Below are 25,311 nucleotides of genomic sequence, written 5' to 3' on the forward strand. Positions count from 1 at the left end.
AGTCGTATTCCATAGAGGTGTGCAGTCAGCTCGATCGAGTTATATACCTACCTCACAATAAAGACATAAATCGGTACAAAACTAAAAATAAGACTACATGTAATTAAAATTCAACAGGTTCATTTATTCAAAAATATATAGGTTGGTTACATATTTACTAACAAAGTAACAGGTTATTGTGCATTACATAAAGCTATGTAATATTCGCTTATGCAGACAGCGCGATGTCTTGAGATTACTTTAGATAATATTTACCATGAGTTAGTAAGTCAATAATTTATTTTTATTTGCTTATAAATCAAATTCTTTCTTCATTGAAGAAAAACTAAACACGATATTGAACAATAAATTATGTAAAATATTTTTAAGCTTTGTTGTTTACTAAACACAATGCAATGTCAGGGAATAAATCTATATAAATAAAAATGAATTGCTGTTCGTTAGTCTGATAAAAACTCGAGAACGGCTGGACCAATTGAGCTGATTTTGGTTTCAAAATGTTTGTCGTAGTCCAGGGTAGGTCTAAACGGTGAGCAAATAAGGAAAAATTGCGATGGCTTATTTATTGCCTTTAAGGCGGAACAGAGTTCGCCGGGTCTGCTAGTATGTAATAAATTGGTATAGTTACACACCTTTTTAAACTTGAGAGCCTATTTTATATATGTAATATAATGTTTACTACACAAATTAATGTTTATTTAGATTATGCATAATTGTAACGAAACTGACTGTTACTTAAATCAACTAAAAGGGTTTCTTCTAACCTTATTTACTAACATATTTATCACAAAATAACAGCACAGTAAGGCGGACATACCTAGAGCGAGGGTAGCATCCTTTGAGGGAGTATCGAAGAAAATAAATAAAATAAATTATTACTGAGCACTAAAAAGTTTAAATGTAAATATCATTAACATTCTCTAAAATATCAGTTAGCACATACGTCCCAATAGTATGCTATCCCAAACTCTATCCCCCTTACTAATAAAAAGTTACACAGTTGTTGAACACTGTTTTAAAATGACATTTCCATACTAAACGTCACTTTAAAACACTGTTCAACGAGCGTGTAAGTTTTATTAGTAAGGGGGTATATAAATAATCACAGCATACATAATTTCAATCATAAATCAAATGTTTACTTAATCAATGGTTTAGATTGCCCACGCATAGCAGTCTTCTCTCTAAACTGATAAGTTCCTTGTATAGTCTAAAAGGCGTGTACCCTATCACATCAGCACACTCTCTGAGGACAAATCCAAAACTTTTTGAGTAATTATCGTTCAATTCAACACCGAATGGCTCGCACGATTCCTTTTCCTTCCTCATTTTAAGCGAATCGTACTGTCTATTCCAATAAAAATATTCTTTTTCAGGTAATTTAGTGACTAGAGGCGGTAAATTATCTTTTTGGTGCTTTTTCCGCAGGATCGATTCTCTCTGTTCCTTCAAAACGCTAAGAGGCAGGTCTTCTTCGGAATCGTAGTCTGCTGGCTTTTTGGGTTGGCTAGCCGCCGGCACTTTTTCACCTTTTACAATCTCTTCTATCTTTCTATCCAATATTTCAGCGATTTCCGGATCATCGGCTACATCGTAAACGTCTTCTGCGTCACTCCCCTCATCCTCAATTCTCACATACAGCTGTTTTGGGTCGTACTCCTTTTCATCGAACCTTGGATCGCCTTTCGGCTGTCTATCTACTTCATCGTTTTCAATTGGCTCCACGTTAGAACTGTCTATTTCAATATTCTCTTGCAGATCTTCAGAATGGTGGTTATCATCAGCATTGAGATCTGGTGGATCAGTAATAGGGTTTGAATCATTATCCTCTCTTGCACTGCTATCTAAATGGGTTGCTTCTTCTTGATTTTGTGAATCGTCTACATCTTGTGTTCTACTAATATTATTCACAACCGATTTCACGTGTTCAGATATTTGGAAGAGCACATCATGCTTTAAATTTTCATAGTAAGACACAAGTAAGTTATTAACCTCTTTTTGTACTATTCCAGGTTTTGTAATCTTTCTTTTTGGCGCTCCGTCATTAAGTTTTCTCTTTTTAGCACTGCTTTCGCCTGCTCCGTCTTCTATAAGTTTGGATTTTCGTTTTTTAGGTTCTTTAGTACTGTATTCATCTGGTATTGAAATTCTGTATTTCTTGCATGTGGCGAGAATTAGCTCTCGAATTGTTTTTTCTCTGTCAAAAGTGGCGGGATTAAAGAAACGGTCTAAGTCGTTTAGTGATACGTCGCTTTGGGTGTCATCATGATTGTCAGTGGCTGGTAACTCTTGATGGTCGTCAAAGTTTTGTTCTGTATCAACCTGCTCTGGTTCTGGCGGTGGTTCCTCTTTGATCTCTTCTTTTATTAAGTCGGCGAAATCGTCGTCGAATATGTTCGTACCGTATTCTTCCTCTTGAATAGTCTCTAGATCTTTTTTAATTTCTAAAACTTTATCTTCAGTAGGAGTTTCTGTGATATCACTACTGCTTGTATCATCTTTGCTGCAAATGTCTACAGTAGACGCATTTTCGATATCAGAAAGAGGCTCTTCTGTGTTAGTAGCATTTGTATTATCTCTGTTTGTGATTTCTACAACAGAAGCATCTTCAACATGAGAAACATTTCTGGATGCGTCCGATTTATCGTCATTTGCCGCTTCTGTGTTATTTGTAGCTTCATTGCTGCTAACTACTACATTGTTATCAGCATTAGAATCGTAACCATGGTCAATATCTTTCTCCGTCTTAGGTTCAACCTTCACTATGTGGTCTACTGATGGCTGATTAGTTTTCAGCCAGTTTTTGTTATCACAATTCCTAACATAAACCAACTGCACATCAATTTTTCCTGTGTCCAAATAACCAATGATGTAATTATTTATAATTTTGTTTGTTTCAGACACTCCCACTACAACATTTTCTGGATTATCTTCACTTTCTTTAAGATAAAGCTTTTCGGTGGCATATTTTAGAGAATATTGCGTGAAATCTTCACAAAACATCAATTTGAGATCAGGATCATCGAAATATTGCCTAATCGTGTCACTTGCACTTGCTAAAGGGGTCATCGAAGGTTTAAACTCTTTGAGAGGTATGACCTCAACTTGACTTGTGAGTGGTATTTTTTCAAGCAGATTCATAGTAATTTCATCACCTACAGTTGGTTTTCGCAACGTTTTTCTCTCGGTACATTGTTCCATGTACACATAGTGGTCGATCGGCAGTTGGAAATGCTCAGCCATGTGCAAATAGTTTTTGCAGAGCACTATTTTCCTCAGCTGTATAAAGCTACACCATTCTCGAAATGAGAATAGCCTGTCTGTTGTCGAAGAATAGCCACCAAGCTTATAAGACTTCAAATAACAGTTTTCTTCGTTGGCCTTATCAACAGCGTCAGAGAGTCTGATTTCGTAATCGTCGTCCAAACCAAACATCATTTTAAACGCAACTAGAAAGTACGCCATTACAATGCATTCATAAAATGGTATACGACCCACCCTTTTCATCACCTCTAAATCAAGTTTCAGATAATCACATGTTACATTATTCATCAGAGAAAAGACTAGATTTTTAAAATCATCAGGCAAACATAGCTCTTTCGCGTATCTATGAACTAAAAGCTTCAAGTCAGGTACTAAAGGTCGAATTTTAAAGAATTTAAACAACGTCATCGCATAAACTTCCTGGTCCTTGCTATTAACTTTACTTCGGTAAAACTTAGCCCATTGATGGATTTCTTTTATCTTTATTTCTTTGGGGACATATTTCTCGCAGTTGTAAATATCGAACCTACCTTCTCTCACAAACCTCATTAGGTCTGACATGTGAATATTGTCGCAATTTAAATTGAGAGCTACATAAATTAAGCTGAAAAACAGTCCTCGTTTAACCACACTAAGGTCTATCTTTGTGTTCATTTTTAAGTGTTTTTTGTATTTCTTCGGTTTCTTTTTTAGAAATTCTTGATTGTAGAAGCCTTCTTCTTCATCACTGTCGCTGTCATCAAAGTTGTTGTTAGTTGTATCTTGATTTTCATCATTTTCTGCATTTAGCCTGTATACAAAATATTGAGAAGTTATTGAGTCTACAAGAAATTGATAAAAAATGGTAACTACACATTAAAGTAAAATTGTAAACTAATTTCATACAAATATAAAATTAGTTCTATAAAACTTGAGTAACAAATTGTAAGTCCTTACCCCAACTGCCTTTTGTCCTGGAATTTCTTGATATACTGTGTCCAGAGCCAAATCAGTTTCTTCTTGAAAGAGGGCTTCGCACCAAGAGCTATTATTTCGTCTGCCAGACCCACCAGGATGAAATTATATGCATGCCATTTGTGCCATTCTTCACTTACTGAAATTGAAAAGTAACATAAAATTATTGCTTCGAAAAGAAGTACTAAGTTGAATGATAAAAACATTATTAGCATGCCCAAACAACTGCATGCAGGAAGATTTAATGTAGGCTACTGACAACACCACTCTTGTGGCGGAGTTTTGAGCTGACACTGTATAGGTTTTTTTTTTTTTTTTTTTTTTTATCCACAACGAGGAAGCTCTTGGCCTGTATCTCACCTGATGGTAAGTGACGATCAGGCCGAAGGTGGAAGCGAGATTCACCCGGAATCCTCAACCACGGAGGAACTGGCTATCTTACCTCTAACTGCCGGAACACAATAATGCTGTTAACATTGTTGTTATGGCGTCAGACTTAGGTAAGATGGTGGTAGCTAGCCAGGCGGACTTAGAACAAGCCCTACCACCAACCAAACCGAACAGAAAAATCTGCCCCCACTGGGAATCGAACCCGGGACCTCTGCGTCTGAAGCAGGTGGTCTTACCACTAGACCACAGAGGCGAGTTTGTTGACAACACAACAAGAAGAAGAACGTGACGTTGGCGGAATTCATTGGGGAGGTAACTCTGTGGGCCGTAATATCCCAGACCTGGCCATAAACAAAGAGAAATAGCTAAAAAATCTAATTGTAAGCCTAGCTGTTATGGTGCGCCCATATCAGGCACCTCCATATCGTCGAGGCGAAAGTTTATGCTACAGTTAATTCTTCAGACTGCTTTGAAATAGGATCTGTTGAAGTTCAAAGTAACCTATTGTTATAACCTTAAAAGACGGCCACTTACAATTATCATCGTTGTCCGCCACTTTATAAATCTTCCTCTTTTGTTTGTGGGATATCGTGCCGTCAGCCAGCTCCATTTCCTCCACCACTGTCTCCCGAACATTGGCATCTTGGGTGCCGCACTCCACACAGTAGTAATATCCATCAATAAGATTGGTTTCAGTGCTACCACACACTTTACAAGCTTCAGCCCTCATGGCGGTGACTAGTTTTTGATAAATTAAAAGCTTTTTTTTAAATTAATAACACGGAAAAATCATTCTCTGAGTTTGAAATCAACACGTGAAAATAAAAATACGCGCCTGGACTGAAAACGTCAAATTTTTTACAGTTTGACGTTATCGACTTCGTTCAAAAACATTTTTTTATGTAATAAACGATGTTTAATTTTTTATAAATTAAAAGAAATATATAATAAATAAATTTAAACAAACTAAAAGATACTTTTTATTTTTGTCGTTTATTTTCTATAAAATTGACTATAACTAGTTTAAAATTATTTCAATTTTACAATAGAATCCGAAGATTTCTAAACGTTTAAGTGTTGCCATTTCAAAATAAAAAAATGATTTAGTAGAAAATAAAAGCCTGATGGCATAAATTCTCAATAATGTTTTAATGAGGATCATTTCGATTTTTAGCTGTGAATGCAGATTTATAGGGCTAAGAAATCCTTAATACACAGTGCAAAAATTTTTGTTCTACGACAAAAATTGACGAAGTTATGGCCAAATTACTAAAAAAGTTCACTGACCGCCCGGCGCGGGGACGATGACGTCATTATATCCGATCCGAACGCTGCCGGCGTACTGCGTGGAGGGAAAATATTTTTTTCTAGCCAAATTATCAGTTTTAGAGAAAAACTTGTAATGACATTTATTCATCAGAAATTCAGAATAAAGTAAGCTATCGATAGGTAATTTTTAAAAATGGAAATTGTGAAAAATAACGCAAAAAATCCATACGCTCATACGATTCAATGGCACGCAGAGACGCGATTGGGGTCTCCGCGGTGGTATATTTGGCGATTTATTCAAATAAAGTGTACATAAGTGTTGTTAGAGTCATATCTTCTTCCAAGTAAAATATAAAAATGTATAAGTATTAATTTATTTACTTCTAACAATAAGGTATAGCTGAGGCAGATACACTCTGCCTAGGCTACAAGACATTGCTATGAAAATCATTTCGATGTACACTTAATAGCTTAATACCTACCTGTTATTTAGTTTTTCTGAGTTAAACCTACGCACCTACCTATCTATTCGCCGTTCCCATGGGCGGGCCAGCTGCTGCAGGAAAGGACAGCCGCTCCGTGCGTCCGTGGAAATCTATTTAATCTTAGCCTAGAAGCTGGGTATGACTACTACCCCGCCCCTCTCCTCATGACTTCCCCCTCGGCCAGAAGTTGGGTATGATTTATCCCCCCCCCCCCCCCCCCCTTGGCTTTGATCTCCAGGGCTCCGGTCAGTGGGTTGGATCGCAGCTTGAATCGCTGTTTGTCGTTCGTTTCAACAACTCTCTGGATGTCACTTCGGCTGTGTTTGCCTCTGATAGACTTGTGTTGAAGTATTGCGTTCACATCTACATATCCTTCAGGGCTATAAAATTTAATGACAAAGGTCAAATTTCTTATATGATTGAGTAACTGCTTTCTTTGTCATAAGTTCATGAAATATAAAATAAGAAGGTAGTTTCTAAACCGGCCAGAAGTTGGGTATGATTTACCCCCCCCCCCCCCCCCCCGGCCCGCAACTGGGTATGACTTGACCCCTCCCCCTCCCCCCAGGCCAGAAGCTAGGTAAGGCTTGCCCCTACCCCCAGGCCATAAGCATAAGCTGGATATGACTCCCCTTCGGCCAGAAGCTGGGTATGACACCCCCCCCCATGCCAGAAATGCCAGAAACTGGGTATGACTTGACCCCCCCCCCCCCCTCCCCCAGGCCATAAGCTGGGTAAGGCTAGCCCCTCCCCCCAGCCCATAGAAACTGGTTATGACTTGACCCCCCCCCCCCCTCTCCCCAAGCCAGAAGCTGGGTAAGGCTAGCCCCTTCCCCCAGTCCACAAGCATAAGCTAGGTATGACTCCCCCTCGGCCGGAAGCTGGGTATTACTTACCCCCCCCCCCCCAGGCCAGAAACTGGGTATGACTTGCCTCTCCCCCCTCCCACCAAGGTCAGAAGCTGGGTAAGGCTTGCCCCTCCCCCCAGGCTATAAGCTGGGTATGACTTATCCCCCCCCCCCAGGCCAGATACTGGGTATTAGCATCATATTATGTATTATTATGTTCAATACAAACAATCATTAAGTTACACTCACCCCAACCGCGTCTCCGCATTGCATCGAATCCTATGAAAATGTGGTTTTTGGACATAGCAATACTTATTTTTCACAATTTTTATTTTTAAAAATTACTGGTCGATAGGTTACTTTATTTTGAAGAATAAATGTTATTAAAAGTTTTTTTCTAAAACTGATAGTTTAGCCGGAAAAAAATATTTTCCATCCCAATAGTACGCCGGCTGCGCTCGATTCGGATATAATGACGTCACGCGGCCCTGCGTACGTTGACTTTTAGCGGTAAAAACGGCCTAAGTTTATTACTTAATTTCTTCGTAAGTAATGGTCCGATTTGGATAATTCAAAAAGATATATCTTTCTTATGTCTTAAAGATTAACGTAGATACTAGTTTTATTGAATTTTCTACAACAGTACTGATCCTCATTGAGGCCGTCAGCGCGAAAGTGGCCTAACCCACAATTTTTCATATTATTTCTTATCTATTGCAATTTATTCAAAACGTAATAAATTTTGATGCTAAAGCGGCCTATCCCTAGTTTTACCCTTAGTTAAGAGATGGCGTTGTAAACATTCTTTTTGCGCGCATTGTTCTTGCCTACGACTACGAAGCAGTGTAAAAGTGGCCTAACCGAGTTCAGGCTCCATACTAATAAAAAATGTTAAGCTTAGGCCACTTTTGCGCTGATGACGGCCTCAATTGTCTGTGTAATAAAATAAATATGTAGTATAAATGTCAGTATTAAATGGTTGTAAATAAAGCCGGGTCTTCAGCGCGTGTTTTGCCCTACACAGTCAACAAAAACATCTCAACATTCAACAAAATTGTCTACAAAAAATGTTGAATGTTGACATGTTTTTGTTAATTGTGTTGGGCAAAACATGTGCTGGGTACTCGGTTTTAGATTGACGATATGCCAGGGTTAATTAAAAAGTCATAACTCCCAGATTTTGTACACAGATAAATAAAAAGACCAACGTCTTAAAAACTACCTTAGTAGTAGATTATTTAAATCCGAATATGGCAACTGGAATTATAGACAGCCGTTCTGTAAATTGATAATTTCATAGCGTATCGTTGCTCCTGTTATCCGTCATCAATATCTAGCATTATTCGGGCGTGTACTCCGTCACTGATAAACTGAAAGAAACTGCTTGTTTATCAAAGCCGCCAACACCGTTGAGCGTTCGCGCGTTCCTATCCGGCGAGCGTAGGATGATAGCGCTCTTTCTACCACACCCTCGGGTTCAGTGAGTTGCGTGTTTGTTCCCGGCAGTGCTCCTGGCCTCCGGTTTCCAGGATCGGATAATCGAGTCGTTCTGTGCGTTGTTTGTGTTGTTATGTGCAAAAGTTAGCGGCAGTTTATGGTGTGCAGTGCTTGATTCGTGGACCGCGGGACGTTTATTGATGGGCTGTGCCACTGCGAAAGGAGCGGCGACGGGGCCGCACCGGCGAGGTCTTGCTTCCTGGAGGGTTTACAGTAAAATCCGCCACACTGGAACTGATGGAATTAGAGAACATCGTCGCCAACACTGTGTACTTGAAAGCGAGAGAGGGTACGTACGCGAATTTACAATTAAAATACGTGGAACGTTTAGAATTATTCATGATGATCGTCGGTTACTCGGGTTTCTGAATTTAAATCAGTGCCGAGTGCGTTATTGGTTCGGTGTTGTAGTGTATTGCAACAAAGTAGTGTGGTTTGTAAACAAGCTGCCAAACTGGTGAATTTGGTTCATAAACGGGGCCAACAAGTGATTAGATTCTTATCAGCGCTAATAATGTTTCCCTGTTATCAACTTTTATGAATTATTTTGTAGTAGCCACTATCAAGTGTTAATGAATACCTAGTAACACAGGTGCTTATGAATAGTACCTGTAAATTACAATTTGAAAACAGAAACTGTATAACACCATTTTTATAGGACCGAAATCATAACTTTAAAATAAGTTATTAAATAACTTTAGAATATTACAGAGAGCTTATGATTATCCTTAGATTCTGATGCTAAATAAATCGAATGATATTTATTCCGATGAAACATTTTCCTTAATTGGTATTAATTATCTTAAAAAGTAAATAACCTGTAATGGAATGCCCCAGTTTATAATTGGAGTGCATTTATGTGTGATAACGCATTCATTCATTATAATTATTCTAAGTAATTTATTCAATTATAATAATTCTAATATCAATTTGTATTTACCCCACATAGGTAGGATAACATAGCTCTGACTAAATTATACCATTAGAATTAGATATATCATAGAATAGAAACCCCTATAAAATATGTAACACATAGCTACTCCTCATTTTTAATTTTTAAGGATTTTTGGCCCTCAGTCAATTTATAATAGCATTGTTTTCACAGCTGCTTCAACTAAAAGGGTTGAATATTTAAAAGTATTTGAATATTGCCCTTTATTTTAAGATAAAAATAATTCACTTTGGTGGGTTTCAATTGTCATCCTTGTGGGTACAAGGATGACAATCAATGGATCGCTACTCAATGAAAAAACCTTGACTCAAGATCCCATCTGATAAAGACTCAAGAATTTGAAAGCAGATAACAAGTGAAGAAAAAACGCAACATAAAGATTATCTGGGAATGTTTATGACAACTTTTTATTATCTCTTTCTCTCAATTGATACTAAAAACTAGAGATAAACCCATATTTGAATGAGTTATGTAATTCTAAAGGAAATATAATATTTATACAGTGTAAAATTTGTCACTAGTGAATTTAGGCACTTAATTTCATGTGGAATATTAAAATTGGATAAAAATATTAGCTAAACATTTTTTTTGTTGCCTAAAAACAATTTTGAATTATAATTTGTCTGAAACACAACTGTCCCTCGTCATGACGCGGGTCAATCACGCGTCGTTCTTCAGTGTCCCATCATGACGTGCAACATTTTGTGGCGCCTATACACTTATGTACGTTGTAGGTAGGTACGTGACGCTTCACGCTATACAGTTGCTAGCTTTCGTTACTATGCGCACGCGTCATTGTCCGTCAGCAATTGAATGTTGTCGAGCGATTTCCCGCAACATGAGATTATGGCAATCAGGCGTACACCTCACGATCATGCTTCTCCTAATCCTGTATTATGAAATGAATGACCATACTTTACAAACTTGTTTCATAATTGAGCCTAAATTCAATTCCTCAACCATTCAATATTTCTACTAATCAAAGGCTTGAGTTTAAATAGGTTTATACTTGTTGTCGTTTCATAGTAGGTATTTTAAAAGTTCAATGACCTTTACCCAGTAGGCATACACCTGTCGCACACACGTCCTTATTGCAGTTCTTACGACAGTTATGGAGTTTCAGGAGCCTTATTTATTTTTGAAGCATTTGAAATCAAATTCGCTCGTGAAATTTCACCAACCATGTATGGATTACTGTACGATTTACTTATTCTAGTACTTCAAGAATACGCCTCCTGTATCTTAATTAGATTGTTATATTAGCATAAGGTGGACCGACGAAATCATACTTGCGCTGACGCTGGGCGCAGGCCGCTAACAATTGATCACCATGGAAATCATTGGGGGAGGCCTATATCCAACAGTAGACGTCCTATGGCCAGCAATAGACGGCCTATGGCTGAAATTATGATGATTAGCAAAAGCCCTTTTCAGGACACTTCACAAAACATTTTTTGTAGTTTGACGTATCAAAACTCCGGTACAGTCTGGGTGTTGTGACATCCAGATTAGTCGCCCTACATCCATTAAATTTATACATTGATAGCGCGTCTGAAAAATCACGCTTCCTGTCAAAGGTCGTATCTCGTCTGCCCACATATGTAATATGATTTGGTATTGTCTGGTTTTCCCTAATCGTGTTTTTGTTTTTTTCATTATCTGTTTGTAATGCCTACATCAGCTATATCAGAGTAAATACAAATGAGTAGGTCATCTTCATAGAAACGCCCGAGCGCGGTTTGTATGTGAGCGCGCCAATACGTATGAATGAAGATGACCTACTCATTTGTATTTACTCTGGTATAGCTGATACCTACTGGATGAATTATGTTGTGTCAAATCAATGCAAAAGTCAACGAGGAATATTGGTAAATATGCAGAATTTAATGCGAATTGTCCACATCGCAAAATTACATGTCTAGCTGACTGCAATTAATTTTAATTTCGAATATCTACACTCGCGAGCAAAAGTATGGAATCACTTACATGAAGTTGTTTCCACGCGATCTTGTGTACTAACGAATTTGTTAGGAACAAAAAAAGTGGCACCATTTTAAAGATTAAACTTTTATCTTTAAATTGATACCAAATTCATTTAAATCACACCGGTATTTAAAAAGATATCCCGGCTGATGTGGAGAAGTAACGAAAAAGACATGTATGAACTGTTTGATACGTCGTGAGTTGCGGCCTATTTACCCCTTATAAAAGCACGCGTTTTCGGATTTTTGCTTTCCCACGTTGATTCATACACATCTCCGCTTCTTTTGACACTTTACCTGGGATTCTACACCTTCAGAAGCAGCACAAATCGTTGCACTATTGCAAGAAGGGCTCAGCCAGCGGGCTGTCGCACGTCAGCGCCACATAAGCCAGTCCTGGGTTTCGAAAGTTTTAAGACGCTTTCGGGAGACTGGTGGCTTTATCCCGAGACTAAGTTCTGAAGAGCGCCGGCGCACATCGCAGAGGGAAGACCGTTTTTTCATGTCAACCTCTCTATGAAATCGTCATTTGACTGGAATCGACGTCCAGTAAGAGCTCAGAAATGTTCGTAGGATAGCTGTTAGCGAGTAGACAGTTTGTCTAAGACATAAGCAATAGAATTTAACTCCAAAAAGGCCTGCCACAGGCTCGAAACTGACGGCAGGTCACCGATAAGCACGCTTTCAATTTGCTCGTACACATCTCGATGTTAAGTCGAGCAAGCCACCCCCATAAGCCACTGTTTCAGCGAACCAGCACTGCAAAAATTGCTCCTCAGGCCGCCTATAAACCCGACCTCTTCGACTGCTGCCCTGCAAACACAGTTTGCATTCATCGGAGAACAGAACTCGCCTCCATTAGTACTCGCCTTCCCATCGAGATGTGTACGAGCAAATTGAAAGGGTGCTTATCGATGACCTGCCGTCAGTTTCGAGCCTGTGGCAGGCCTTTTTGGAGTCAAATTCTATTGCTTATATCTTAGACGAACTGTCCACTCGCTAACAGCTATCTTACGAACATTTCTGAGCTCTTGATAGACATCGATTCCAGTCAAATGACGATTTCATAGAGTGGTTGACATGAAAAAACGGTCTTCCCTCTGCGATGTGCACCGGCGCTGTTCAGAACTTGGTCTCGGGATAAAGCCACTAGTCTCCCGAAAGCGTCTTGAAACTTTCGAAACCCAGGACTGGCTTATGTGGCGCTGACGTGCGACAGCCCGCTGGCTGAGCCTTTCTTGCAATAGTGCAACGATTTGTGCTGCTTCTGAAGGTGTAGAATCCCAGGTAAAGTGTCAAAAGAAGCGGAGATGTGTATGAATCAACGTGTGAAAGCAAAAACCTAAAAACGCGTGCTTTTATAGGGGGTAAATAGGCCGCAACTCGCGACGTATCAAACAGTTCATACATGTCTTTTTCGTAACTTCTTCACATCAGCCGGGATATCTTTTTAAATACTGGTGTGATTTAAATGAATTTGGTATCAAATTAAAGATAAAAGTTTAATCTTTAAAATGGTGCCACTTTTTTAGTTACTAACATATTCGTTAGTACACAAGTTCGCGTGGAAACAACTTCATGTAAGTGATTCCATAGTTTTGCTCGCGAGTGTAGTTTAAAATCTAGAACCTATGTCGTTATTTTCGGCGGTAGTATTTCATTGTTTTATCCAATAAATAAACGTCATCATCAGCCTATAGCAGCACACTGCTGGGCATAGGCTGATAGGCCTCCCCCAATAAGCACTATTTTACCCTGTCTTCTTCTTGTAACTATCCAGCTCCCAACGATCTTTCGCAAATCTTCACTCCACCTAACTGAATCTGAATGGCGTCCTACACTACCCTTGTCGCTCCGCTGAAGAACTCGTTTACCCCAGCAGTTATCGGTACAGTTATTCAACAGATATATTTTATCCAATAAATGTGTCGTAGTAGGACCTAAATATTACAATAATTATCCTGCAGTGTTTTTTAGCCTGCTAACGTGCTGGTTAGAAGCGGAATTCCGAAGTAATAGTAAAGGACCAATTTATATTTAAATTGTAGTGTTCATTTGCATTTAATTTCCCTTAAATGCGATTTGAATACTTGTAAAGTATCCTTATTGCACGTGGCGATTGACGTAGATAGGCATGAATTTGCGTTATGCCATTAAAACTCGTAATAAAATATCCTAGCATATTCTACAACAAACTACCAGTGTAAATATGTTTGTGCAGTTAGTTCTGCTGAGTTATAACGGATTTTGATACGGTATTCACTGTCATGTAATTTCTTCCGGATGATTTAACATACAACATGCATATTTAGAGACATCTGTTAAACCAAGCGAAGCATCCCGCTTTGGCGGAACGTAGTTTACCTATAAAACCTGTAACTACATGAGTACTTTAATCAAATGACAAACAGATGCTGCTGTCTTAATTCCCGAACTATAATCCGGCTCAGATTCAAGGCGAGAGGGAATAATAGGCACTTAGGGTATGTATGTACAATTCTGACTTAGTGTACATATCACAATTAACATCAGTGCGATTATGGTCCAATACCTGTCATAAAAAAACAATGCTATGCAATGCTATAATGATGTCATGTGACGGTCTGATGATAGAGCTGGAAGGTGGCCATAGGAACTTTGGCGAAACCACGAAACCCTCCCTGTCGAGTTGGGCTCGTTTGATTTGTCTTCATAAGTACCTACTCGTCTTGGAGGAGTATTCAGGGTTTGATATTTTATGAAGCTAAGCTTGAAAAGGGTTTTTAAATATTTATTTACTTATTATTATCTTTTAGCCTGTGGTCTCTTATAAACTCTATAGGTCGCGTTATCTTAGCGTCAAACCGCAAGCCGCGTCACAACAATGCTTACTCGAAATTTACACGTTGACTGACTGACATCCGCGTACGGCGTTTAATAGAAGACCGTAGCCCTAGTCAATAAAACGAAGAAAAAAAATCATCTTCCTTTCTTTCAAAAATGACTTTCTTTCCCTATTTTCTTCATTTACTTATGCATGAGAACTCTTCCAGAAAACCGAACCCGCAACTTCCGTGTTTCGCGGTAACATTTTGAAACATTCCAGGCATACCTCGGGTATTTTCCTGCAACAAAACTAATTATCCTGATTGAGTTTCCGTGTTTCCTGCAAGCGAACGTCTCCTCAGTAGATCGATGTCATAACAGTCTGTCGTGAGGGGAATATCTTGGGAAACCACTTTGGAAGATGCATTGCTTGCTTTCTTCATAAATTGCTGCAAGTTTTGTTGCCATGCATATTCATAAATGTTTAAATGAAAAGTATTTTAGATAAAAGGCTTCAAAACTGCCTCGCTAGCATCCTTATAAAAGAATTTTTTTTTCGTAGGACTACAGAATCTATTTTAAAAAATATTTCACCTGTAGAAATTCTTATTATCGAGTGACATTTTTTGGACACTTTTCTGTGACAATATTCACGCCGCGTGCGGTATTGGGCAAAACTACTTTATTATGAATCCTGACACTTTTATGTTCAACAGTGTAAAAGTCAAAGCTTTTGTTCAGTACTTAGGCTCTTTCCAAACCATTTTATTCAATAGAGGAATCTACTTGTAGAAACACAAGCTCGCTTCATTGCACTTAGCTTGCTGTGCACTTCAATGTATTCCAACACCTACGAATAGACCCTTGTTAATTAGTATAGTTAACAGTCCGAGATTCATAACGGCGCGCGCGCAACGTGCCGTCTCTCGGACCGTGGAGACTGTTATGATGACGTCACCTAACGGCACATCGTGTCGTCTAGTTAGACGAGCTCTAATCCTGTTTATAGATGACATCTACATCTTCTAGTGGCTACCTGTGGGAATAACGCTATTTCCCTTTATTTTATTAGGAGACTTATAATGACGTCATATCTGCTGGTTAGACTCGCTTAAATCCTGTTTGGAGATGATATATTATGTACTCAAGATCTAGTGGTCCCTCAAGGCTACCTGTGGGAATATTAATGTTTTCCTATATTATTTTAGCTAAGGTTAGGAGACTGTTATGATGACGTCACCTAACGGCACATCGTGTCGTCTAGTTAGACTTGAAGCTTTTTTAATCCTGTTGAGATGATATCTATGTATATGTACTCTAAGGGCTTTTTCCCACGGAAACATCCCGTTTTTTGCACTAACTGTCGCTTACACGCATATCCCGTTTACAGTGTCACGCAAAAAACCGATCCGTAACGAGCCCTTACTGTTAAATAAAAAGAAATGCATGATGAAAAATAAAGAAAACGATGACTTTCAATGAAAAAAAAACTGTTTAACTAGTTGCCTAAATCTTAGGTGTCCATTTTATTTTGTTTTCTTTTTCGTTCGTGTTATCTAGATATGTTATCCGCTGGAGAAGCGAATTAAGCGAAATATTGAACATGGCAATATGGTGCGATAGACGTGAACAAAAACACAGTGTAACAAATTCGAATTCTCGACTCTTGTCTACTGCAGGAGGTGTGTATTTTTGAAGCTTCAGAAGTATTAGAATCCCAATTTTAGTAAAAACAAGCGCACAAAATTGATTTGCATTGTAAGGTGTGTGGTTGGGCCTATGTACAACTTTCTTCTCTTCCTTTTCTTCGGTGGCTCCAACTCTCAAATTATCTAGCTGCATGAGATGGTTTCCCACTAATCTGTTTATCGGATTCGGGCCAGCACCTTCGCAGGAGCCAACCTTCGCGAAAAACCTCTATGGAAAATGAAGAAAAAACTCTATGTTGTCTTGGAACGTCTGTCAATGAAGTCAATGTGAAAAATCCGCTGAATATTTGCTGAATATATTGAAATAATCAAAACCGCAAGAAATATCGACGGGTCGACCCTCGAAGCCTGGTCTCCGTCTCCTGATCCGCAGGTTGGTGGTTTCCGTTTTATGCAGCTGTATTTTTGAGTTGTTTGGAGTCACCAGCCGACCCCCGCATCATCTTTCTTCCCCGCAATTTTTTCTATTCCTGGTGTGGCTATTTACACGCCACACCATTTGTTGGTCCTTTCGAACCTGGATATTCCAGCTTATTTATTTTTCAAATAATTAACCCGCATAATTTAAATTTATTTTCGTTTCAAATAACGTGACGTTCATACACCGCCGGCCATATTTTTTTGCAATTTGTTTATTTTCAAAAACTTTCATAGTATTTTGCTGTTTTGTCATCATGGCAAATACGAAATTAAATTCGAAATTAAAATTATTGCTTTCCAAAAAAGAATCAATATTCGAAAGAATAAACACTTTATTCAATTCATCGAAGAATATTTCCAATTTTGATTCAAGATTGAATCAGAAGTTTTTAGAGGAATCAGAAAGCATTTCTGAATTACATGAAAAGTTTGAACAGATACTAGATGAAATAAACGAAATTCAACTTGAAATTAACCCCAATTTTACTGTAACTTATAGTTCACTCAGCGCGTTTGAAGATTTATATTCAAGCGTTAAATACGCGCGCAATAAGTTGTTATTGAAATCGCCTTCTAGTAATACGCAAAATGGTTGCTTTCAAATTAAACTGCCACCAATCGAACTGCCTTCGTTCGACGGCAAGGCTGAAAATTGGCCTATTTTCTATGAAATCTTCCGCACTAACGTACATTCTAATAAACAACTGACGGATTCACAACGTGTGCAATATTTGATGAGTAAATTGACACACAGCGCCCTAAAAATGACCGCAGGTATCGTTCCTACCGGCGATACTTATAATATCTTGTGGGATAGTCTCGTCAAAAAGTACCAAGATAAGCGTAGTCTAGGTGTTCACTACGTCAATAACATCCTGGACATTAAAACATGTGTAGGTACCGCTGCGAGTCTTAATCCATTTGTTGAGAAGTTATCTTCATCTATTGCAGCTCTCAAACAATTAGATATTGAAAACTTAGCAGATTTTATTATTTTGCAATGTAGTTTGAGGAAAATTGATTCTCAAACGCTTCAGAGTTTCGAGATTTCTGTAGGTGATAAAGAAATACCTACGTGTGATCAGTTTATATCTTTTATTCAAGACCGCGTTAAAATATTAGAAAGAACTCGCAATAATAGTAGTTCCAACACTACCGCTGCCTCTGAGCCCCGTAAAAATAATTATTATAATAATAATCGGGACGCGCCGCAAAATAATAATACTTATAAATCTTTCGTTTCTAGTAACAATCCGCACCCGCGAACTCAAACGACCAGTCAGTGTATTCTATGCAAAGCTGACCATAGGTTGTATTCTTGTTCTCAATTTCGAGACAATTTTAACCCGCAAAAACGCTTCGAATTTATAAAATCTAAGGGCGGTTGCGTTAACTGCCTTAGTGTTTCTCATACTGCAAGTAAATGCAATTCACAACACACTTGCAATAACTGTGGCAAGCGACATCATTCGCTACTTCATTTTGACGTGCCCGCACCGCGAAAATATTCGCCCGCTACCTCTGCCGCGTCACAAACAATGTCGGCCGTAAACACCGCGCCACAATGCACAGAGAAGTGCAGTAGTACTACTCCAACTCAACGAAATATGAATGATGCTTCTATTACTCTCACTTCGGAGGTGAGACCGAGTTCTACCATATTATTATCCACCGCTCAAGTATTTGCATCGCACCTCGCTAATAAAAATAAACAGATTGTACGCTGTTTGATAGACAATGGTTCACAAAATCATTTGATAACTTTAGATTGTTGTAATAAATTGAACTTGCCCGTTAATAAATTGCATGACTCTTACCTGCAAGGCGTTGGCAAGTCTTCGAGACCTGTTCATGGTTTTACTTATTTTGATATCGAATCTCGTACTGATCCGAATAATAAATATCATATTTACGCTCTTGTGATCGACTGCATCACAGATCGTCTTCCCGCGAATTATGTTGATATAACAGAGGATATGACTTACCTCAATAACTTACCGCTTGCTGATTTATCCTGGAACATTCCTAGTGAAATTGATGTAGTATTGGGTGTTCAATTATTCCCTTATATTTATTTGGGGAATAAGGTGGAATCAGGTTCACGCGCGCCTACTGCTATACTTACTAGTTTTGGCTATGTGCTTATGGGTGACGTACCGGCTCGCTCTTGTCAATTGCCGACGCACTCGACTGCATTTTTTACCGCACTTCCGCACACGGAAATAGAATCAAGTTTACATAAATTCTTTGAATTAGAAGAGGTTCCTTCTAAAAGCTTTCTTAGCCCAGATGAGGCAGAATGCGAAAATATTTTTACCTCCTCGGTGATTTACCAGGATAAACACTTTAGTGTCGACTTACCGTTCTGTAAAGACCCATCTGTATTGGGAGATTCCCGTTCCGTAGCTTATAGACGTTTTCAAATGCTTGAACGAAAGTTTGACAAAGTGGATGGCTTACGTCAAAACTATAATAAAACCATAAATGAATATATTCAACAAGGTTATTTATCTGAAGCCCCCGAGGCAGACTCAGATGAGGGTTACTACATTCCGCACCACGCTGTATTTAAAGCTGGAAAGGACAGCGCTCGCGCCGTGTTGGACGCCAGCTGTAAAACTCAATCTGGTTTGTCACTTAACGATATTCTTTACGTTGGGCCGAACTTACAGTCTGACCTATTCTTACTGCTAATAGACTTCAGAATATTTCCTGTTGCAGTCACTGCTGATGTAAAACAAATGTTTCTTCGCGTAAGTGTGAATGAACACCATCGCAAATATTTGAAAATTCTCTTCCGTTTCGATCCTCAAGAACCTATACGCACTTATCAATTTAGTAGTCTACCCTTTGGACTCAAACCAAGTCCTTATATAGCTATGCGTACGATACGCAAGTTAGCGCACGACCATAGCGACCGCTTCCCTGATGCTGCTAAAGTAGTAAATACTCAATTTTTCATGGACGACTTTGTCTATTCGTTACCCGATGTACCGACCGCAATTAATTTATCCCGCGATTTAATTGATTTGTTCAAGTTAGGGTCCTTTGATCTTATCAAATGGACAAGTAATTCTCCCGCACTGCTTGAGGCTCTTCCAGACTCACACCGCTCACCTGTCAGTTTCTCTGATACAGGTAATAATAATTTTAAAATACTGGGATTGTCCTGGGAACCTGCTGATGACAATTTTTCCTTCACTACTGTCGCAGTCGACAGTAAATGTACAAAACGCAGTATTCTTTCTCTGGTTGCTCGCTTATTTGACGTTCTTGGCTTAGTTGCTCCCGTCGTCCTGTTTGCCAAGATTTTGGTTAAGGAACTTTGGTTAAGCAAGATAGACTGGGATGAAGTGCCTCCGGAATCCATTCAAAATCGTTTTGCTGCTTTTCTATTAGATTTGCCCGCTCTTTCGACCATGAGTATTCCGCGTCATATAGGTGTTAACTTGGATTGCGCAGTAAACATTGTTGCTTTCTGCGATGCTAGTCTCAATGGCTATGGTTCCTGTATTTATTTACACATAACTGACCCTGCAGGTAATATTGTTGTCAGGCTTCTATGTGCTAAATCTAAAGTCTCACCAAGTAAAATCCAAACGCTAGCACGCTTGGAACTCGTCGCTGCTTTACTTCTTTCGAAACTTGTGCGAGTAGTCCGAGAGAGAATATCCGAGCGCATTCCAATTGTAGGAATCTATGCTTTTTCTGACTCCACGATAGCACTTTCTTGGATACATTCGTCTCCTCATAGATGGTCTATTTTCGTTAGTAACAGAGTAGCCAAAATCCAAGAAAATTTACCGCCTCATTGTTTTCATCACGTGTCGGGCAAAGAGAACCCCAGTGATTGTATATCTAGAGGGATGTTACCTTCTCAGCTGATTTCTCATTCATTATGGTGGGATGGTCCAGTCTGGCTTCAAAGACCTGTCAATGAATGGCCTATCGATATATTTACTCCATTAGAGAGTGAAACTCTGCCAGAGTTTAAAGATAAAAGCAATACGCTTATTGTTGCTGCTCCTTCTGAGCCTTCTTTAATTGAGGAAATATCGAACCACGTTAATTCCTGGAATAAGCTTCTAAACACGTTTTATTATATTCTGAAATTCACAAAAAGGTTGCCGAGTAATGAGCTCGTAGCCAATAGAAATGCGTCGGAGATTTTTATACTTAAAAGCATTCAGAGCGTTCATTTCAACAAAGAAATTGAATTGTTAAGGGCTGGTGAGTTGCCTTCGAAGCATCTCCGTGGCTTATCACTTTTCTTAGACCCTCACGGTGTAATTCGCATTGGAGGAAGACTGTCTAAATCAGACCTTCCCTATGAAGCCAAACATCCTGCGCTTCTACCCAAACGTGACCGCGTCGTTGAACTTCTTATCGATCATTATCATACCGCTAATTGTCATACTGGACCTGGATTGCTCATGTCTATTCTTCGTCAACGCTATTGGATATTAAATGCCAGATCTATTATACGCGCCCGCTGTAGACAATGTAATGTTTGTTTCCGCTTGAACCCGCAGCATCCATCTCCCAAAATGGCAGAATTACCCGCATTTCGCATTCAAGATGCTAAAGCTTTCGTACATACTGGTACTGATTTTGCAGGTCCTATTAGCTTCATTCCCACTAGACGAAGGGGACAACATTCTCAAAAGGCATACATATGTCTTTTTATTTGTCTAGTTACGAAAGCTATTCATATAGAATTAGTTTCTAATCTTAGCACAGATGCGTTCCTTTCCGCCTTTAAAAGATTTATATCTCGCCGCGGTCCAGTATCTGTTATGTATTCAGATAATGGCACCAATTTCGTCGGTGCTAAAGCCCAGCTCGACGAAATATATAACGTATTAAATAATACTGAATTTCAAGATGAGATTAAGCGAATGCTAATTGATCATCGCATAGAGTGGAAAATGATCCCTCCCCGCGCCCCACACTTTGGTGGTATATGGGAATCCAATATAAAAAGTATAAAAACGCATATGTACCGTGTTGTAGGTAAACAACTTTTTACTTATGAAGAACTTCTAACAGTTCTCGTGCAAATTGAATGCATTTTAAATTCTCGACCGCTTGTAGCGATATCAGCTGATCCACATCCGGACGTCTTGACACCAGCACATTTTTTAATGTCCACTCCTTTGCGTTACTTGCCTTCAACAGAACTGAAAGATGAAAAATTAACTTTAACCAACCGCAAGAAACTTTTAGACCAGCTTGTTTTATCATATTGGAATAAATGGCGCCTCGAATATTTGCACACGCTGCAAGTTCGTCAGAAATGGTGCACACCTGAACGTTCAATCGAACTAGGTACGGTTGTAATAATAGGCAATGATAATGTACCGCCTTTGCATTGGGTACTTGGTGTAATTACCGAAGTTTTTCCCGGTTCCGATGGTGTGGTCAGAGTCGCTTCTGTTAGAACCAGTACTGGTGTCTATAAGCGCCCAGTAACTAAATTATATCCGTTACCTACACAATAACAACTTATAACGCATGTATTTATTACATTAACTACTCATTTATTGCCTTGTTTCAATTTAAAATTATAATTTTAATTTTATTTCTTGAATATTATTCGCATTATTATTATGCATTAATTTAAATACTTTAAAGCTCTTCGATGTGAGGACTTTTATACATTTTGTTTTCTTTAGGGAATTGATTCTTATACGGTTTCCTGGATGTATTTTGAAGTTTTTGTTTATACTTAGCAAATTGCAATAATACGTCATGTTCCCCCTTTTCTTTCTTTTCTTATTATAATTTCTTTATTGAAGTCCTAATGAACTTCAAGGCGGGGAGCATGGTTGGGCCTATGTACAACTTTCTTCTCTTCCTTTTCTTCGGTGGCTCCAACTCTCAAATTATCTAGCTGCATGAGATGGTTTCCCACTAATCTGTTTATCGGATTCGGGCCAGCACCTTCGCAGGAGCCAACCTTCGCGAAAAACCTCTATGGAAAATGAAGAAAAAACTCTATGTTGTCTTGGAACGTCTGTCAATGAAGTCAATGTGAAAAATCCGCTGAATATTTGCTGAATATATTGAAATAATCAAAACCGCAAGAAATATCGACGGGTCGACCCTCGAAGCCTGGTCTCCGTCTCCTGATCCGCAGGTTGGTGGTTTCCGTTTTATGCAGCTGTATTTTTGAGTTGTTTGGAGTCACCAGCCGACCCCCGCATCATCTTTCTTCCCCGCAATTTTTTATTCCTGGTGTGGCTATTTACACGCCACACCAGTGTGCGTGAGAGAGAGCCATCCTTCTAAGCCTAGGCGCAGACCACCGACTTTTAGTTGGCCGATAGTTGGGCCCGATTCAAAAGACAATGCCGGAAATTGGCGTCTTTTTTTTTCGCGCGGCCATCGACCAAACCATGTTTTTTGGATACAAAATAGTGTAAACCAAACTTACTATGACATGTAACCTCTAAACTCAGTCTGAACTGAGTTACGAGCGTTAGAAGTTTGATGATTTACATACTAGATTTGCTTTTTGCGCGCAAGTTTTGTAAGAAATTACAACAAAATATTGACATTGTATGTGTAAACAAACAATACCATCCATTAAAGGCTCCAGACATCAGTGTGGAGCAGAATCAGCGCAATAAAAAAATAGCGCAATATTTTCTTGTAATTTCTTACAAAACTTGCGCGCAAAAAGCAAATCTAGTATGTAAATCATCAAACTTCTAACGCTTGTAACTCAATTCAGACTGAGTTTAGAGGTATACATGTTTTAGTAAGTTTGGTTTATTTCACTATTTTGTAATCAAAAAACAAAGTTTGGTCGATGGCCGCTGGAAAAAAAAAGACGCCACCTTCCATACAAAATCTGGCATTGCCATTTGTATAAAAAATCGGCCGATATCAAATCGGTGTATGTGCGCACTTTCATACATGTCCATACTGATTACCAGCCCGACCCAACGGCCAACTAAAAGTAGGTGGCCTAGGCTAATTGATAGAGGAGTCCAATTTCAAACCTCTAAACTACGGAGGCGTTATTCTCCCTCATACAGGCTGGGTTACTCCATTAATTAATGCTTATTTTAACTGTGGCTAACCATAACCGGTGTTTTTGTATGGGGTTTTATAGACTTTTGATGTTTGTTAAAGAAAGATGTTGCACTTGCAACCCAGTCTAATGTCCTGTTCTTTGGTGGAACCCAATGACCGACCGTGCTTAATCAAAAACGCGAAAATACTGTCTGTTGGTCTGTTACCTACTTCTTCACGCTTCAACCACTGAATTGATTAGATGAAATGTTGTATGGAGATAAAAAGATCCAGGAAAAACTTGGGGCCTTATTACAAAAAGTTAAACGCACGTTGATTGAACACTTGTTTAAATTGTCATTCTCAAACTAGTTTTCAACACACGTTTAACTTTTTTGTATAAGGCCCAGAACAGACGGTGAAATGCAACTGCAACGAAACTGTAACTTTCTGATGATTCTGATGAATGAAACTGAAACTGAAAGTTTTAAACTGGTCGCGTCATGTGTGGTCTCTCAACGGACGCTATGGCAGAAACTTAGACGCAACTCAAAAGTAACTAGCAGTTGCAGTTTCGTTGCAGTTGCGTTTCACCGTCTGTTCTGGGCCTAAGGCATAGGATATTTTTAGGACGTGCGCGGTTGTTTTTGCTTGAAAGACCGTTCCAAAGCTATTTCTCCATAAAACAAATTAAATTACAAGATCCTACTTTCAAGTACACATTAGAAGGCCATTAACGTTTAATACAGACCTCACTTGTGAAACGTTATCTCGTGTAATACGAACATTTTTCATCGCCTCGCTAGCAGACATTACATTAATTTTAATCTACGAGTGTTTTAGGGTTGGGACTTTTGGAATTTTAATTTAAGTTGGCATTATTACTGTAATTAATATTTTTAAGGTCACTTGAGAGGTCTAATCTAGTATTGTCGATTTTAGATTGTTGTAATATCTTTTGTGTTAACTGGTAAAGGTCAATATAGGTGTAAGTTTTAGAATTAGTTCAACCAAAGCTGAGCTAATATTATGTACTTGACATGACAAAAACAATTGACTGTCTGTCAGAGATATTAGCATAATAATTGCAAAACTTCTAATAATAGTTCTAAAAGGCCTTGGTATGAAATACAAGCCTATAATAGAGTTTACTTGTCCTTAGACCAGTCAATATTGAGGGAACATCGGTCCTATGACTGATACCCTCAGGCTTGTTTTGAATAATACTCTTGAATTAAGCTCTTAAGAGCAGGCTTGCTTATTTGCATATCGGTGCGGTTTGATGAGAGTCAGGCTTATTGTGAATTTGATACCTCGTTATTGTGTATTCAGAGCGTATTACAAAACCACGGCTTAAGGAGACTGAATTTTTAATTACGTAAAATCTAATTTCCTTTGATGGATCTCGGCTTGAGTAGAATTCATGCCTTTTTTCGTCGGAAAATGCTTTGCGCATACCCATTGGTAGATGGGGACAGTTAGTGGGTTTTGTGGGCCTATCTATTCCCACTAAAACCCGACGGTGTCCTCCAGGGCCATTGAAACAGAGCCGCGAGTTATTGTCCTAAAATTGGACATTCGTCCGCGGCTCTGGTGGAAACCATGCCTAAAATATGTTATTGGAACGATTGGTAGCCCTAATATTACGTGTGCGGTTGACCGGCTCAATCAGCCACCACAAACAGCCACAGTGTAATTAAGCCTGTTACGTTTAAA

General features: G+C 38.8%; 2 protein-coding genes across 2 annotated transcripts in view; one reads left to right on the forward strand and one right to left on the reverse strand.

Annotated features, from left to right (window-relative positions):
• Positions 1–971: 971 nt before the first annotated feature.
• On the reverse strand, positions 972–5,435 carry LOC135083865 (uncharacterized). The gene is made up of 3 exons (XM_063978609.1): positions 5,143–5,435; positions 4,201–4,357; positions 972–4,054 (listed from the first exon to the last, which is right to left on the reverse strand). The coding sequence occupies exons 1-3, from the start codon at positions 5,336–5,338 to the stop codon at positions 1,147–1,149; spliced, it is 3,261 nt and encodes a 1,086-aa protein (XP_063834679.1). The 5' UTR covers positions 5,339–5,435; the 3' UTR covers positions 972–1,146.
• A 3,039-nt stretch (positions 5,436–8,474) lies between these two features.
• LOC135083783 (G protein-coupled receptor kinase 2) overlaps positions 8,475–25,311 on the forward strand; it is a 156,484-nt gene continuing 139,647 nt past the window's right edge. Inside the window, exon 1 of the mRNA XM_063978532.1 lies at positions 8,475–8,996. Within this exon, the coding sequence (XP_063834602.1) occupies positions 8,945–8,996 (52 nt within the window). The 5' untranslated portion in view covers positions 8,475–8,944. The remainder of the gene's footprint in view (positions 8,997–25,311) is intronic.

Source organism: Ostrinia nubilalis, chromosome 24 (genome assembly GCF_963855985.1).
Source record: "Ostrinia nubilalis chromosome 24, ilOstNubi1.1, whole genome shotgun sequence".
Lineage (NCBI taxonomy): Eukaryota > Metazoa > Arthropoda > Insecta > Lepidoptera > Crambidae > Ostrinia > Ostrinia nubilalis.

What these genes read in the sequence shown, in the direction of transcription:
- LOC135083865 (XM_063978609.1), bottom strand. Translation starts at nt 5,338, where the DNA reads ATGAGGGCTGAAGCTTGTAAAGTGTGTGGTAGCACTGAAACCAATCTT. An exon ending in GGCGGACAACGATGATAATT is followed by an intron (nt 4,358 to 5,142) that starts GTAAGTGGCCGT and finishes TTTCAATTTCAG; the next exon opens with TAAGTGAAGAATGGCACAAA. An exon ending in CAGGACAAAAGGCAGTTGGG is followed by an intron (nt 4,055 to 4,200) that starts GTAAGGACTTAC and finishes TTTTGTATACAG; the next exon opens with GCTAAATGCAGAAAATGATG.